The 16,948-nt window shown below is 46.3% G+C and overlaps 1 protein-coding gene and 1 long non-coding RNA gene across 2 annotated transcripts in view; one reads left to right on the top strand and one right to left on the bottom strand.

Annotated features, from left to right (window-relative positions):
- LOC148144460 (uncharacterized) overlaps positions 1-16,948 on the bottom strand; it is a 587,526-nt gene that overhangs the window by 353,666 nt on the left and 216,912 nt on the right. The gene's annotated exons all lie outside the window — the stretch shown is intronic.
- On the top strand, positions 2,916-11,003 carry LOC148144462 (uncharacterized). The gene is made up of 4 exons (XM_087975728.1): positions 2,916-3,468; positions 6,770-7,064; positions 9,253-9,401; positions 10,999-11,003. Exons 1-4 carry the CDS (start codon positions 2,916-2,918, stop codon positions 11,001-11,003), a joined length of 1,002 nt encoding a protein of 333 aa, XP_087831854.1.

Here is a 16,948-nt window from a genome sequence, read left to right as displayed (position 1 = left end):
AATGAGTGGCAACTGGGAGGTCCAGTCGGCTTCTGTGGACCCAGCTGCGATGCTCGGCGAACCATTCCCCAAGTTTATGCTCAGTCTCCACGATGTAGAGAAGACCACAGTTGGCAAACATATGGCAAATGGAGTGCCACAATGTAAAGTTACAGCCTTTGCTGTGGAAAAAAAAAGCAGAAAGGAGGTGAATTTCCGATGCTGGAGATCAGAGTCAAAAATGTGGTGCTGGAAAAGCACAGCAGGTCAGACAGCATCCAAGGAGCAGGAGAGTTGATGTTTCAGGTACCAGCTCTTCTTCAGGAATGATGTGTGGATGTGCAAAGGGGCCTCAGCGTCCTCCTACACCAGTCACTGCCAGTTGTCAGACAGGTGCAGCAAGCAATCAGCAAGGCAAGTGGTATATTAGCAAGAGGAATTGAGTTCAGAAGTGGGGATGTCTCCCTGCAGTTAGAGGGTCATTGAATATATTCAAGGCTGAACTCATCTGATTTTGGAACAACGAAGAAGTGGATGTTTGTGGGGGAAGGCAAGAAAATGGTTTCAAGACCAGTCCAGAATAGTTAGTCAGACAGCACAGAAACAGACCCTTCAGTCCAACTACTCCATGCTGACTATAATCAGAAACTAAGCTAGTCCCACCTAGAATAGGCCATATCCCTCCGAACCTTTCCTATTCATGTACTTATCCAAATGTTAAGTTGTAGAACGAAGAGACCTTGGAGTGCAGGTTCATAGTTCCTTGAGAGCAGAGTCTCAGTAAGATAGTGAAGAAAGCGTTTGGGATGCTTTCCTTTATTGGTCAGAGCATTAAGTACAGGGGTTGGGAGGTCATGTTGCAGCTGTACAGGACATTGGTGAGACCACATTTGGAATACCCGATTCAGTTCTGGTCTCTGTGCGAGAGGAAAGATGTTGTGAAACTTTGACAGGAGTTGGAAAAGATTTACAAGGCTGTTGCCAGAGTTGGAGGGTTTGAGCTACAGGGGGAGGCTGAATAGGCCAGAGATATTTTCCCTGGAGCATGAGAGGCTGATGTTTAGGGGTAAGAATAAATTATACAAGAGGGATGGGTTGCACCTTAATAGGTGGGGGACCAGCATTCTGGCAGGTAGGTTTGCCACTGCAAGTCAAGAAAGACAATGGAATCAATGGAGCAGAAAACTCAAAAGAAAAGGATCATGCCGTAAGGTCAAGTGAAATAGGGATTGATAGGAAGGGTGAGGGGAGTAACAAATTAAAAAATATTAAATATGAATGCACGAAGCATTAGAAATAAAGTGGATGAGCTTGAGGCTCATTTGGAAATTGGCAGTTACGATGATGTGGGGATAACTGAGATGTGGCTTCAAGTGGACAGAGCCTGGGAAATGAATATTCAAGAGTATACGTGCTATCATAAGGACAGACTAACTGGCAGAGGGGGTGGGGTAGCCCTGTTGGTAAGGAATGATATTCAGTCCCTTGCATGGGGGGATCTAGAATCAGGGGATGTAGAGTCAGTATGGCGAGAACTGAGAAATTCTAAGGGTAGAAAGACCCTAATGAGAGTTATCTACAGGCCCCCAAACAGTAGCTTGGATGTAGTGTGTAAGTTGAATAAGGAGCTGAAATTGGCCTGTCGCAAAGATATTAGTACAGTTGTTATGGGGGATTTCAACATGCAGGTAGACTGGGAGAATCAGGATGGTACTTGACCCCAAGATAGGGAGTTTGTGGAGGGCCTCTGAGATGGATTCTTAGACCAGCTTGTGCTGGAGCCTACCAGGTGTTGTGCAACAAATCGGATTTGATCAGGGACCCCGAAGTAAAGGAGCCATTAGGAGGTGGTGACCACAATACAATAAACTTTAATCTGCAGTTTGAAAGGGAGAGGGTAGAATCGGAAGTGACAATATTTCAGTTGAATAAGGGAAGCTATGGAGGTATGAGGGAGGAGCTGGCCAATGTTCAATGGTGCAATCCCCTAGCAAGGATGGCAGTGGAGGAACAATGGCAGGTATTTCTGGGTATAATGCAGAAGATGCAGGATCAGTTCATTCCAGAAAGGAAGAAAGGTCCTAAGGAGAGGCAGGGCTGGCTGTGGCTGACAAGGGAAGTTAAGGACCATGTAAAGACAAAAGGGAAAAGGTATAACATAGCAAAGATGGATGGGAAATCGGAGGATTGGGATGTTCATAAGGGGCATGGATTGGGTGAATATCCAAGGTCTTTTCCCCTGGGTATGGGAGTCCAGAACGAGAGGGCAAATGTTTGAGCTGAGAGGGGAATGATTTAATGGGGACCTGAGGGGCAGACCTGCTCGCTCTCAGCAGTATCCCAGTGTTGTGAAAGATATTCACTTTCAGGTGGATTTATCTTGACATTAGTCTTGATGTTTTTGCTTTTTCTGCCCCTGTAAGATCCTGAATCAGCACCTTCAGGGGAATTAGTTAGAGCGGCGTGAGAACAGAGGGGGAGAGAGAGTGGGATGGTGCTTTCAATTTTGTGGAATAACAAAAGAAAAGAATATTCCACAGAAAGTAGAATTCCTTGTTCTGAATTTCTACCCTGCACTGACAATGATGACTTTTGTAATCTCTTTTTAACAGAGTATTGGACGATCTGAAGACAGAAGTTTCAAAATCAACAGATGAAGGGCTCTCCATTGTCTGCAGTCCTCACTTTGACATCAATGTCTGACAGTCACTCAATCCATCGGGACGACAACAATTTTCCAACTATGATTCTGTGAGAAGGAGCAAAGCTTTTTGGTTCCTGTTTGAGTACGTTTTCAGCATCAGTGGGACTGGATGAGAGACCCTACTGTTGCAGTGCACTGAGTGTGGAGCCTGAAGCAGTTATACGGCCTGGAAAAAGAAATTCACGGTGGGGAGGGGCTCCACACGCGTTTGTGTGTGGCTGAAGCGTTGGCCATGGAGAAACCCAAGGAATCCTGCCTCGTAGAGAAACCGTGGAAGTGTGGCGACTGTGGGAAAGGTTTCCATGTCCCGTCTGTCCTGGAGACTCATCGGCGCAGCCACACTGGGGAGAAGCCATTCTCCTGCTATGTCTGCGGGAAAGGCTTCAGCGATTCCTCCACCCTGCTGAGACACCAGCGGATTCACACGAGGGAGAGGCCCTTCAGCTGTCCCGAGTGCGGGAAGGCCTTCAGCAATTCCTCCGCCCTGCTGACCCACCGGCGGGTCCACATGGGGGAGAGGCCGTTCAGATGTCCCAAGTGCGGGAAGGACTTTACCCAGGCTTCTGCCCTGCTGAGGCACCAGCGGATCCACATCGGGCAGAGGCTGTTCCCCTGTACAGAGTGCGGGAAGGCCTTCAGCAATTCCTCCAACCTGCTGACCCACCGGCGGGTCCACACGGGGGAGAGGCCATTCCCCTGTCCTGTCTGCGCGAAGGCCTTCAGCAATTCCTCCAACCTACTGACCCACCAGCGGGTCCACACAGGGGAGAGGCCTTTCAGCTGCCCCGAGTGTGAGGAGGGGTTCAGTCAGGTGATCCACCTGCAGAGGCACGAGCAGCTCCACTAGTGGAGAGAGGCCCTTCAGGGGCCCCGAGTGCAGGAAGGGGTTCACCTGCTCGATTAAGCTGCTGACCCACCAGTGTCTCCACACCAGGGAGAGGCCGTTCACCTACTCTCAGTACGGGAAGGGCTTCACCTGCTCCTCCCTACTGTGGACGCACTGAAGCGGCGACGGCCAAATGCCATTATCGACTGGACTATCAACCCAGTTTCGGGACTGCTGGGTTCGAATCCGGCCACGGCAGATGGCGGAATTGGAATTTGGTCAGAAACTGGAGTTCAGAATCTAACGATGAAACCATTTTTTGCGGGGTGGAGAAAACCCCCATTTGATTCACTCACATCCTTTTTAGGGGAGGAAACTGCTGTTGTGGGAAAGGATTCACTCAGTCGTTCCAGCTGCATCCTTTACCCAGGCTGGTCTACACATGACTCCAGACCCACAGCAGTGTGGTTGACTCGATACTGCCTGTCCAACTTACTTGAATACAGGATACAGGTTGAAATTACTGAGTGAGACAATACTTCCCACAGGTTAAGGCTGTACCAAGAATCCAATTACAAAGGGATAACTCGGTGGTGACCAAGACTAAGGAAAGTGTGGTTGTGGGGGTATGTGTGCGCACTTCGGTCTTGAGCTGTTTGAAAAGTAGCTACTTTTTCTCTGCCTTTTTGCTGGGGGGATCTGAAGCTGTAACAAAGCTGGATCGCAATAAAGGTTACCTGAACTTACTGCCGGGCTCAGACTCTCATTGAAAGTTTTGAGCTCCAAGAGGTTTTTGTTTTAAAGCTGCTCATTTCTTTCAGCCTCCTGCACTGAGTTTCCAATGTCATGTATCAGATGGAGCAGTGAATGAGTAGGTAGTATTGTTAGAAATTGTAAATTTTTCAGGAGTGCAGGTACTGCGTCATTTCATCAGCATTGTAAAGTTTCCTGGCAGCACTGGGACGTTTGGGCTGTGTTCACTAGATGTGGAGGTGCCGGTTTTGGACTGGGGTGGGTAAAATTTAAAAACTCACACAACACCAAGTTTATTTGAAAGCACCAGCTTTTGGAGTGCTGCTCCTTCATTGGGTAGCTGTGGAGCAGGATTGAAAGACATTACATTTTATAGCGAAAGATCACTATGTCATGGATATATTGAAGAAACCTAGATTGCTGTTAAGTCTTTCATCTTTTAGAATGGGTTGCAGGTTTCAGTTTGTTCGTATGTAAATCATTGAACATCTTTCAAGTCATGTTCTTGAGATGATCTAAGGTTTGATTTTTTAAAAAAGTCACATCTCAGCTCAGACAATGCCTTAAAGGTGTGAGGTTCGAGTCTGTCAGAACCTGTCTAATTCAAGGTTGGGATCCTATTTCCCAAGTAGGAATTTATAAAATATTACATGGATTGAGTGCCTGCAGACAGTGCGCTTTTTAAGCAAAATTGAATGTATCTGCAAATATTCTGCCAATACAAATTCACCCCGTGTGTGTGCGCGTGTGTGTGCGTGGGCGCGCGCGCACGTTTCGTAAAGTGTGAGTGTGATAGAGTATATGTCTGTGAGACGCTTGGTATATGTGTGTATGAGATAGGTATGAACGCAAGGGTTTACGTTTTACTAAAACAAGGAAGTGCAGTTAATTGTAGCACCCTGGGTCATATTGTAAAAGAGAGAGACATAGAGTCATAGAGATATACAGCATGGAAACAGACCCTTTGGTCCAATCTATCCACACCGACCAGATATCCCAACCCAATCTAGTCCCACCTGCCAGCACCCGGCCCTTATCTCTCCAAACCCGAGACATGGGGTGGGGGGTTAGGTACATAGTTCTTTGAAAGTTGTATCACTGGTAGGCAGAGTGGTTTAGAGTACTGGGTACAGTTCTGGTGGCCCTGTAATAGGAAGGAGACTGTTAGAGAGGGTTTGGTAAAGATTAATCAGGACTGAATACAGTTCTTCCTTCGCGTCGGGAGCTCAAAACTAGGGGGCATATTCTTTCAAGGTGAGAGGAGAGAGATTTAAAAGGAACCCGAGGGGCAACGTTTTGACAGAGGGTGGTTTGTGTGTGGAATGAACTTGCTGAGGAAGTGGTAGATGCAGGTACAGTTACAACATTTAAACGACATTCAGATGGGTGCATGAATAGAAAGGTTTAGAGGGATATGGGCCAAATGCAGGCAAGTGGGACTAGTTTAGTTTGGGAAACCTGGTCAGCATGGACGAGGTGGACCGAAGGATCTGTTTCTGTGCTGTATACCTCTCTGAATCGGAAGTGATCTTATTGAAACCAGTAGAATTCTGAAAGTGGCTTGACAGGATAGATGCCGATAAAATGCTCCTTTTTTGGGGGGGTGTCATAGAATCCTGACAATGTGGAAGCAGGCCATTCGGCCCATCTATTCCACACTGGCATTCTGAAGAGCATCTCACCCATACCCACCCCCTTACTCTGTATTTCCCACGGCTCATCCACCCTAACCTGCCCATCCCGGGGCACTATGGGTAATTTAGCATAGCCAATCCACCCTAACCTGCACATCCCTGGGCACTATGGGTTATTTAGCATAGCCAATCCACCCTAACCTACCCATCCCAGGGCACTATGGGTAATTTAGCAGGGCCAATCCACCTTAATCTATAAATTAGATTAGTCCACAAGGGTGAAAAGTACAAGGAATTAAAAACAAACAGTGAGGGTAAAAAGCACAAGCCCAGTGACGGGTGTCTGCCCTGGGTCGCGCAGCACCATTTTCCTAACGGCCGCCCTCCCGCCGCTTCCCCGCTCGAGCGACTTCTCCTCCCAACCGCCTTCGCCCCCGCGTGACGTCTGCACGGGGTGATGGGCGGGGCCGGGGGAGCCTCACCGTCACCAAGCAACAGCATCACCAATGGACCAACAATCGAAACTGGATCCTGATGTCACAAAACCTGAAACGATACCTGGTGTGTCTGAATGTGTGCCGCATTGTAACAAAAGTTATGAAAGATATTAACTTTCAGGTGGAGACATCCAAAATGCAGAGAGATGTCAGTCTTGATGTTTTTGCTTTTCTGCCCCAGTAAGATCCTGAATCAGCACCTTCAGGGGAATTAGAGCGGAGTGAGAACAGAGGGGGAGAGAGAGTGGGATGGAGCACTGAGTGTGGAGTCTGAAACAGCTATACGGCCTGGGAAGAGGAATTCAAGGTGGGGACAGGCTTCACGCCCGTTTGTGTGTGGCTGAAGCGTTGGCCATGGAGAAACCGTGGAAGTGTGGCGACTGTGGGAAAGGCTTTCATTTTCCGTCTGCCCTGGAGACTCATCAGCGCAGTCACACCGGGGAGAGGCCATTCCCCTGCACCGACTGCAGGAAGGCCTTCAGACATTCCTCCCACCTGCTGACCCATCAGCGGATCCACACTGGGGAGAGGCCCTTCAGCTGCACTGTGTGCGGGAAGGCCTTCAGCAAGTCCTCCAGCTTGCTGACCCACCAGCGGGTCCACACGGGGGAGAGGCCATTTCCTTGCCCTGAGTGTGGGAAGGCCTTTACCCAGGCCTCCAACCTGCTGAGGCACCGATGGGTCTACAGATGGGAGCGGCCCTTCAGCTGCCCTGAATGCGGGAAGGCCTTCACCCGCTCCTCCTACCTGCGGAGCCACCAGCAAGTTCACGTACCATCGCAGGGTGATTGAAGGAATGACAGCCGAGTGCCATTATTGACTGGACTATCAAACCATTTCTGGGGATTCCTGGGTTTGAATCCCACCGCAGCAGCTAGTGGAATTGGAATATGGTCAGAAATCTGGAGTGAAACCGTTGTCAGTGGGGTTGGGATGGAAGAAATCCCCATCTGATTCACTCAGCTCCTTTTTAGGGAAGGAAACTTGTTGTGGGAGAGGATTCTCTCAGACATCCCAGCTGTCTCCTTTACCTAGTCTGGCCGACACGTGACTCCAGACCCACAGCAGTGTATTTGACTCTACACTGCCCATCCAACTTACTTGGATACAGGATACAGGTTGAAGTTCCTGAGTGAGGCAAAACTTCTTCTGGGTGAAGGCTCTAGCAAGGATCCAATTACAAAGGGACAACTTGGTGGTGACCAATAATGAAGAAAGTGAGGGGTTGGAGGGAGTGTGTGCACTTTGACCTTGAGCTGTTTTTAAAACATTGCTACTTTTTCTATGCCTTTCTGTTGAGAGATTCTGAAGCTGTAACAAAGTTGGGTCAGAACAAAGATTACCTAAACTTCACACCGAGCTCAGCCTCTCATTGAGAGCTTTGAACTCAACAGGTTTTTGTTTTAAAACTGCTCATTTCTTACTGGCAACAGTGAGAACTGCTGATGCTGGAGATCAGATTCAAGATTAGTGTGGTGCTGGCAAAGCACAGCAGGTCAGGCAACGTTGATTTTCCTGCTCCTTGGATGCTGCCTGACCTGCTGTGCTCATTTCTTACAACCTCCTGTACTATGTTTCCAATGTTGTGTATCGGTTGCAGCAGTGAATGAGTAACCGGTATTGTTAGAAATTGTAAATTTTTCAGGAGTCCAGATACTACATCATGCCATCGGCATTGTACAGTTTCCTGGCAGCACTGGGAGGTGTGGGCTGTGTCCACTGGAAACGATGTGGAGGTGCCGCTGTTGGACTGGGTGGATAAAGTTAAAAATCACACAACACCAGCTAATCGTCCAACAGGCTTATTTGTAAGCATTCGCTTTCAGAGCGATGCTCCTTCATCAGGTAGCTATGGAGCAGGGTCATTAGACACAGAATTTATAGCAAAAGATCACACTGTCATGCAACAGATAGGACATATTGAACAAATCTAGATTGCAGATTAATCTTTCATCTTTTACCATGGGTTCCAGGATTCAGTTCATTAATATGTAATCCCCCGAACTACTTTTAATTCACCTTCTTGAGATGATTTAAGGTTTTGTAAAAATAGGTGACATCTCAGCTCAGACACTGCACAAAAGTGTCTGTGTCCCAATCTTCAATCAGACTGGTTCTATTAATCAAAGTAGGAATTTATAAAATATTACATGGATTGACGGCCTGCAGTTTGTGTGCTTTTTGAGCAAAATTGAATATATCTGCAAATATAATTCTGCAAATGGAAATTCACCCCATTGATTTATGTGTAATTGTATCTGCATGAGTGTGTGTGTGCGTGCATGCGAGTTTATGCATGCATGCTAATGAAGTGTGTGTGAGATGGCGTATAAGCCTGAGAGATGGTGTGAGTGTTAGGGTGTGTGTGTGTGTCTGAGAGAGCGACAGGTAAAGACATGGGGTGTTTGTGGAGCAGGATCATAAGACACAACCACCTGATGAAGGAGCAGCGCTCCAGAAGCTAATGCTTGCAAATGAGCCTGTTGGAGTATCACCTGGTGTGGTGTGAATTTTAACTTTGTACACCCCAGTCCAACACCAGCATCTCCAAATCGGGGACATAGTTCTTTGAAAGTTGCATCATTGGTAGACTGGGTTGTGAAAGAGGCGTTTAGCACACTTTCCTTCATTGTTCACACCGTTCAGTGCAGGAGTTGGGACATCACGTTGAGGTTGTACAGGATATTGGTGAGACCACGTGGAGAGGACTGAGTACACTTCTGTTCGCCCTATCGACGACCACAAGTTGATGGGTGACCTTATTTCGATTTATAAAGTCATGGGGCGTATAGGAAAGGTAAATATCGCAGGGGGGGAAAAAATATGCATCTCCCCTTTTTTATTTCTCTTGGCATTTAGACACTTAAATCCTTTCAGTCACAGCCTCATCGCCAGAGAGCATACTGCGCGTGCTCGCCGGCGTCTGGATGAAATTGCGCATGCTCCTCAGTGCCCGCAAGGCACGCCTCGCGACTTTCTTTTGATGGGCCATTCAGGAGGACCGGAAGGTGACTGGTCCTCCTGCCAATCAGAGCCTTCCTATTGTCTGAATGCAGAAGTTGGAACAGGAGCTTCGGAAGTTGCTGCTCGCTCTCTGAATGAAGATTGAGTTTGTTCCAGACTCCCTTACTTCAGCTAATCTAATCGTTTTACCACATCTGTCTGTAGCGTGCAACCCCGCCCCCCCCTCCCCAACCGATAACTGGGTCTTATTACTTTTGCTGATGCAACACAGGGTCTTATTTGGTTATCCTCTTCTTACTAACTCCCTATGTGCGTGACCATTGCTACTGTCATGTTAATACGCCTGCTTCTACCAGTCGACCACCTCCCTTTTCAGTTAGTTATTTCTTGGAATATACCCTCATGATTCTGCCTTGCGATTTTTGCAGAAGCAAGATGCAGCTACTTGTAACTGCTTGCAAGCATATCTAACTTAACATATTCCCCCCAGCACGGACGAGTTGGGCCGGAAGGTCTGTTTCTGTGCTGTAACACTGGAATTGTCTTCGGTGAATGCAGAGTGTGGTTGGACTTTCAGAGCAGCTTTCCAAGATGTTGTTCCCTTACTGGGAGCAAAAGAAGTTGCAATGAAGTCTTTAGTTTGTGAGACAGCAACTGAGTGAGTGAGTACATCTGAGAGTTTGGTGGAAAGTGGGAATTCATTGCACTGTGGGGATGAAGCCCTACCCTATCCAGTCATTTCTGCTGGTGGATGAGACCAGGCCTCAAGTTGAGGGGAGTAGATTTAGGACAGAAATGAGGAGGGACTGCTTTTCCCAGAGAGCAGTCAATCTATGGAATTCTCTGCCCAATGAAGCAGTAGCAGCATCTTCATTAAGTATATTCAAAACACAGTTGAATGGGTACTTGCGTGGTTGGGGAATTAAGGGTAGTTGGGACAATGCAGTGAGAAGGATCTCATACAGTGGATATATCAGTCATGATCGTAATGAATGGTGGAGCAGGTTCGATGGGCCAAATGGCCAACTCCTACTTTGTTTACTATGAAACTATTACCCTGCATTTCCCATGGCTAACCCACCTAATCTTCACATCTCTGGATATTATGAGCAATTTAGCATGGCCAATCAGAAATGTAGTGATGTGGAAAATGAACATCAGAGAACGATATTTAGGGACAAGGTGAGTAAATGTACCAGCAATCAAAACGGGATTCTGAAAATCACAAAACTTGAAACTAAAAACGATGTTTCTGAATGGTGTGGTGCATTGTAACAAAATTGACTGCACACATTGAAGAGAATAATTATGATCTGAGACTCCTTACAGAGGCATGGCTTCAGGATGACAAGGTTGGATCCTGAACATCGAGGTGGTAGTCAATGGGAGGAGAAAGTGAGGTCTGCAGATGCTGGAGATCAGAGCTGAAAATGTGTTGCTGGTAAAGCATAGCAGGTCAGGCAGCATCCAAGGAACAGGAGAATCGACGTTTCGGGCATAAGCCCTTCATCAGGAAAATGGGAAGCTAGGTGAAGGTAGAGGCTTGGCGCTGCTCATCAAAGCACTAATCACAGGGAAGTCTGGCGTCAGCTTGGATTCAGGACCTGATTTCTCTGTCCTCTGATGTCTCTGTTCTCACAGACTAAGATATTGGTCTGTTCTTTGCTCTGCTGGATTTCTGCTGAAGCTTTGACCCCCCACTCCTACACCTTCTGGAACAATAAAACGTTCGGTCAATCAAGACCCAAGCCACGATCTCCCAGCCTGTCAACCATCCAGACACAGAGTGTAGTCCTAGCCAGGAATCAAACAAGAAAAATAGAACAAAATTAAAAATAAATAAATGCTCATGCTTAATATTTGTTCATGAGGAAGTAAACCAGAAATAGGGCTCTCCCACGATTCTTATAGTGCCCCTCTTGAGGCATTCTCTCACCCTAACATCTAACTATTCATACCCAGCTATGATTTACAACAATATTTACACCAGCAGAATTAAAGCATCTGTTATCGAGTAGACATCGGGATATACAGCACAAAATAGACTTTTCTCTGTCTCATTCACACACATACATCCATGGGGGTGAATTTGTATTTGCAGATACATTCTATTTTTCTCAAAAAGTGCACAATATACAGGCAGTCAATCCATGTAATATTTTGTAAATTCCACTTTGGAAATAGAACCAGTCTGATTGGGATACAGACAGATCCTGACTTCACACATTTAATACATTGTCAGAGCTGAGATGTCACCTTTTGTAATAAAACCTTGAGTTATTTCAAGAAGATGTCTTTCAGGAAATTCCACGATTTACAAATGAATGATACGAGCAGCCCATACTAAAAGATGAAAGACTTAACAATCCAGGGTTTTTCAATATATCATTTCAGTGCACTGTAATGTTTTTCCATCCATTCTGTGCCTTATGATTTTATTCTCCACAATCACCTGATGAAGGAGCCATGCTCCGAGTGCTAGTCATAGAGATGTACAGCATGGAAACAAACCCTTCGGTCCAACCCACCCATGCTGACCAGATATCCCAACTCAATCTAATCCCCCCTGGCAGCACCCAGCCCGTATCCCTCCAAACCCTTCCTATTCATATACCCAACCAAACGCCTCTTAAACATTGCAATTGTACCCACCTCCACCACTTCCTCTGGCAGTTCATTCCATACATGCACAACCCTCTGCATGAAAAGTTGTCCCTTAGGCCCCTTTTAAATCTTTCCCTTCTCACCTTAAACCTATGCCTTCTAGTTTTTGACTCCCCTACCCTGGGGGGAAAAGACTTAGGCTATTTGCCCTATCTATGCCCCTCACGATTTTATAAACCTCTCTAAGGTCACCCCTCAGGCTCTGATGCTCCAGGGGTAAAATAAATGCCCCAGCCCCCCTCTCAGTCTGTGTAACTGGTTAAAGCTCCTTCCCATTGTCAGTTCACTGGGACACATACACTCATTCTGTGTAACCAGTTAAAGCTCAGTTCACTGGTGTGTTCCTCTCTGAGTGCTCCTCTGCTCACACTGATGTCCAGTACCTTTTGAAGCAGGTCGAATGGATTTCTCTTTCCAGACTCAACCCCCCCAATGATATTGAGTGACCCTGTCAGATCTTGTTTCGGAATTTCTTCCAAGATTGCTGTCTGCAGATCCTCCCCTTCTGATACCCTGTTAGCAAAGTTGAAACAAGTCATCATTCTCTGTACCGAATAGAAATTCTGATTATATTGTATGTGTCTGTGTTTAAAGTACTAACCCAGTAACATGCAAACGGTACTATTGATTTAAAATACACAGGAGATGTGAGGAGGGAGGTGTCAGGACCTGGCACACTCTGAACCCTAATAGGGTGTTCCAAAACATTTCAAAATGAAGTGGATGGCCATAGAGCTGTACAGTACAGAAACAGTCCATCTCGTCCATGCTGAATAGATATCTGAAATTAATCTATCCTATTTACCAGCACTTGCCCATATCCCTCTAAACCCTACCTATTCACATACCCATCCAGCTGCCTTTTAAAAATTGTATTTGTGCCAACTTCCACCACTTCCTCCAGCAGCTCATTGCACACACGCACCACCCTATGTGTGAAAAAGTACAAATCTATGCCTTCGTCATCCCCTGTTTTACCTGTACTGATACCTTCGGGGATCTCTGAACTTTGACAGCAAGGACCCTTTGTTCCTCAGCACTCTGTAGGGATCTACTATTTATTGCTTACTTCCTTCCCTTATTAAATTTCCCAAACTGCCTGGAGATTAAATTCCATAGTTCTGCCCCATTTACCAGCTGATAGATATCAGAGTGTAGCCGGAGACCATCTTCCTCCCTATGAACAATACCACCTTTCCAGCATTTACTCCTGGACAGAGGGGGCAGCACTGTCTCCAGCTGAGCAGTGTGTTTGTTAGCTTATCAGCATGTTCAACTATATTAATCAAAATACCTCACGCTAGCTACACAATAAACCAGCAATGTTTCCCTCCCCTCCCCTTCACTGTTTTTGATCACACAGCACTGCCCTTTGATGTGAAGGGTAGTATTTGTCACTGGCCTCTCGGGTATTTTCCTATCTTCCTGGTGGTGGAAATTGAATAAAGATTCGTGCACTTTGTGTCTTTCACTGTGTCTCACACCTGCACACACACACCATGGGTGCTGGGGAAAAAATAAGCACTACCGCACTTAGGTGGTAGTGAAGAAAAATAAACCATGATGTTAGTTCCCATTATCTCTTTAGTTGCGCCCTTATAGTTTTTCCTACACTCTACTTAATGTTATTCTAATGTCACGGTTAGAGATTTAGTGTCAGCTTTTGGAACAATGGTCTTGCATTCCAGACCCTACTTAATATTTTCCTAATGTCATGATTAGATATTTATTATCAATAGTCTCAAGCAGGCTGACTCTACTAATTATTAATTAGGTATTTAATTAATTAGGTATTTAATGTCATGTCCCAATATTTATTGTCCCAATCCTGTCAATCATATTTAGCAGGTGAGGCGAACTTTACTGACTGTCATCTCATCTTGCCATAGTGACCTTTCAGCCTCCAATAGGCAGCATTGGAGGACTGGAAGGAGACTGGTCCTCCTGCCAATCAGAGCAATCCCATTGTCTGAATGCGGAAGTTGGACCATGAGCTTCTCAAGCTGCGACTCCTGATCCTCTATCTCTGAATAAAGATTGAGCTTTACCCAGACTGCAAATTCCTTCCTGTGTCCCAGATATGTGAGTATGGCACTCTCTTATCTCGCCACCTTTTCCATTTTTTTTCATTCTGTGGTTCAATTGTAGACTTGCAGCAACTAAAAGGCAAGAGAGTGAATTCGGCAGGGACAGACTCCAGAAACGTTGATCCAAGTCTGTATCTTAATTGGCAAAATAGTTAGGCAGGAGGCATCAGATGGTAGAGAAGTCGACGTATCAGGTGTAACCCTTCTTCAGGGCTGGGGCTGGGTGCAGAAGCTGCAGATAAAAGGGGGTGGTGGTGAAGTGGGGATAGGTTGAGACAGTTAGAGGGTACGACCTGGTTGGTCAATGGGAGGAATAAATCTGGTTGGTGGCAGGGAGGAGGACGGGGATGGGAATGGAGAGGGAGGTTTTTCTGAAATTGGAAAACTCAACGTTGAGTCCTTTGGGCTGTAGGCTGCCCGGAAGATGAGGTATTGTTCCTCCAATTTGCGGTGAGATTCGTTGTGGTAATGGAGGAGGCCAAAGATGGTCATGTCAGAAAGGGGGTGGGAAGGGAAATTGGAATGGGTGGTTACTGAGAGGTCTGGTCGCCCTCGGCAGACACAGCTGCGATACTCGGCGAAGCGTTGCCCAAGTTTGCACTCGCTCTCCGATATAGAGAAGACCACAATTGGTAAACACATGGCAAATGCAGTACCACAATATGAAGTTATACCCTTGGCTGTGGAAAAAAAATGCAGAAAGGAGGTGCATTGTTTAAATGGAGATGTATTTGAATGTGGAGAAAGTGAGAACTGCAGATGCTGGAGATCAGAGTCAAAAAGTGTGGGACTGGAAGAGCACAGCAGGTTAGATAGCATCCGAGGAGCAGGAGAGCTGACGTTTTGGACACGAGCCCTTTATCAGGAATGATGTGTGGATGGACAAAGAGGCCTCAGCGTCCTTCACCACCAGTCACTGTCATTTGTCAGACAGGTGTAGCAAGCAATCAGCAAGGCAAGTGTATATTAGCAAGAGGAATTGAGTTTAGAAATGGGGATGTCTTCCTGCAGTTAGGGGGTCATTGAATATATTCAAGGCTGAGTTCATCTGATTTTTGAACAACACAGCAGTGGATTTTGTGGAGGAAGGCAAGAAAATGGTTTTAAGACCAGTTCCAGAGTCATACAGCACAGAAACAGACCCTTTAGTCCAACTAGTCATAGAGATGTACAGCATAGAAATAGACCCTTCAGTTCAACCCGTTCATGCCAAGCAGATATCCCAACCCTATCTAGTCCCACCTGCCAGCATTTGGCCCATATCCCTCCAAACCCTTCCTCTTCATAATACCTGTCCAGATGTCTTTTTAAATGTTGCAATTGTACTAGCCTCCACCATTTCCTCTGGCAGCTCATTCCATACACGTAATACCCTCTGTGTGAAAAAGTTGTCCCTTGGGTCTCTTTTATATCTTTCCCCTCTCACCCTAAACATATGCCCTCTAGTTCTGGACTCTTTCCCCCCGACCCCCTTCCCCGGATAAGGCTTTGTCTATTTATCCTATCCATGCCCTTCATGATTTTATAGGTTACTCCTTAGCCTCCAACGCTCAGGGGAAAACAGCCCTAGTCTCCCAAATCCTCCAACCCTGGCAACATCCTTGTAAATCTTTTCTGAACACTTTGAAGTTTCACAACATCTTCCTGATAGTAAGGAAAATAGAATTGCACACAGTATTCCAAATGTGGCCTTACCAATGTCCTGTACGGCTACAACATAACTTCCCAAATCCTATGCTCAGAAGATTGGGAAAGTTTTCAAAACCTACAAAAGACAACTGGGAAAGAATGGAGGGACAAACCGAACCTTTGAGGGTCAGCTTGGAGGCATCAAGGTCTCAGGACAGGGGGTGGGGTTGAACCCAGCTATAGGCCACATACCAGCAAATGGGACTAGATTGATTTAGGATATCTGGTCAGTATGGGACCAGAAGGGTCTGTTTCTGTGCTATATATCTCTATGACTCAGGCTTTCCACTAACATTTGCCACGTCAATAGGTTCACTTTCTCTCTAATGTCTCATTTTGCTCCCACCTTCCCGGGGACGTTAACCATTTTGTGTCTGGTTGTTCCTCAAGAAGCTGCGTGGCAGGTTCACCCTGAATTGACACTTTCTTTTTGCTTCCCAAAATCAGACCTGCTCACTCTCAGCAGATCCCAGTGTTGTGAAAGATATTAGCTTTTCAGGTGGAAGTATTCAAAATTCAGAGAGATGTCAGTCTTGATGTTTTTGCTTTTCCGCCCCTGAAAGATCCTGAATCAGCACCTTAAGGAGAATTAGTTAGAGCGGAGTGACCACAAAGGGGGAGAGAAAGTGGGATGGTGCCTTCAATTTTGTGGAATAACAAAAGAAAGGAATGTTCTGCAAAAAGTAGAATTGCTTGTTCAGAATTTCTACCCTGCACTGGCAGTGATGAGCTTTGTAATCTATTCTGACAGAGTTTTTGAAGATTTGAAGAGGGAAGTTTCAAAATCAACAAATGAAGGGCTTATGCCCGAAACATTGACCCTCCTGCTCCTCGGATGCTGCCTGACTCCCCTGTGCTTTTCCAGCGCCACGTTTTTCGACTGACTCTCCAGCATCTCCGGTCCTCATTTTGATGTCAATGTCTGACAGTCACTCAATCCACTGGGGCCAGCAAACATTTTCGACCGTGATTTCTGTGAGAGGGATCAAAGCCTTTTGGTTCCTGTCTGAGTATGTTTTCAACATCAGTGGGACTGGACGAGAGACCCCACTGTTGCAGCGCACTGTGCGTGGAGCCTGAAACAGTTATATGGCCTGGGAAGGGGATTTCACAGCAGGGAGGGGCTTGACACGTGTTTGTGTGCAGCTGAA

This window comes from Chiloscyllium plagiosum, unplaced genomic scaffold, assembly GCF_037043375.1.
Source record: "Chiloscyllium plagiosum isolate Xiang-an unplaced genomic scaffold, Cpla_swu_hap1 HiC_scaffold_27, whole genome shotgun sequence".
NCBI lineage: Eukaryota > Metazoa > Chordata > Chondrichthyes > Orectolobiformes > Hemiscylliidae > Chiloscyllium > Chiloscyllium plagiosum.
This window is presented reverse-complemented; position numbering and strand designations above follow the sequence as displayed.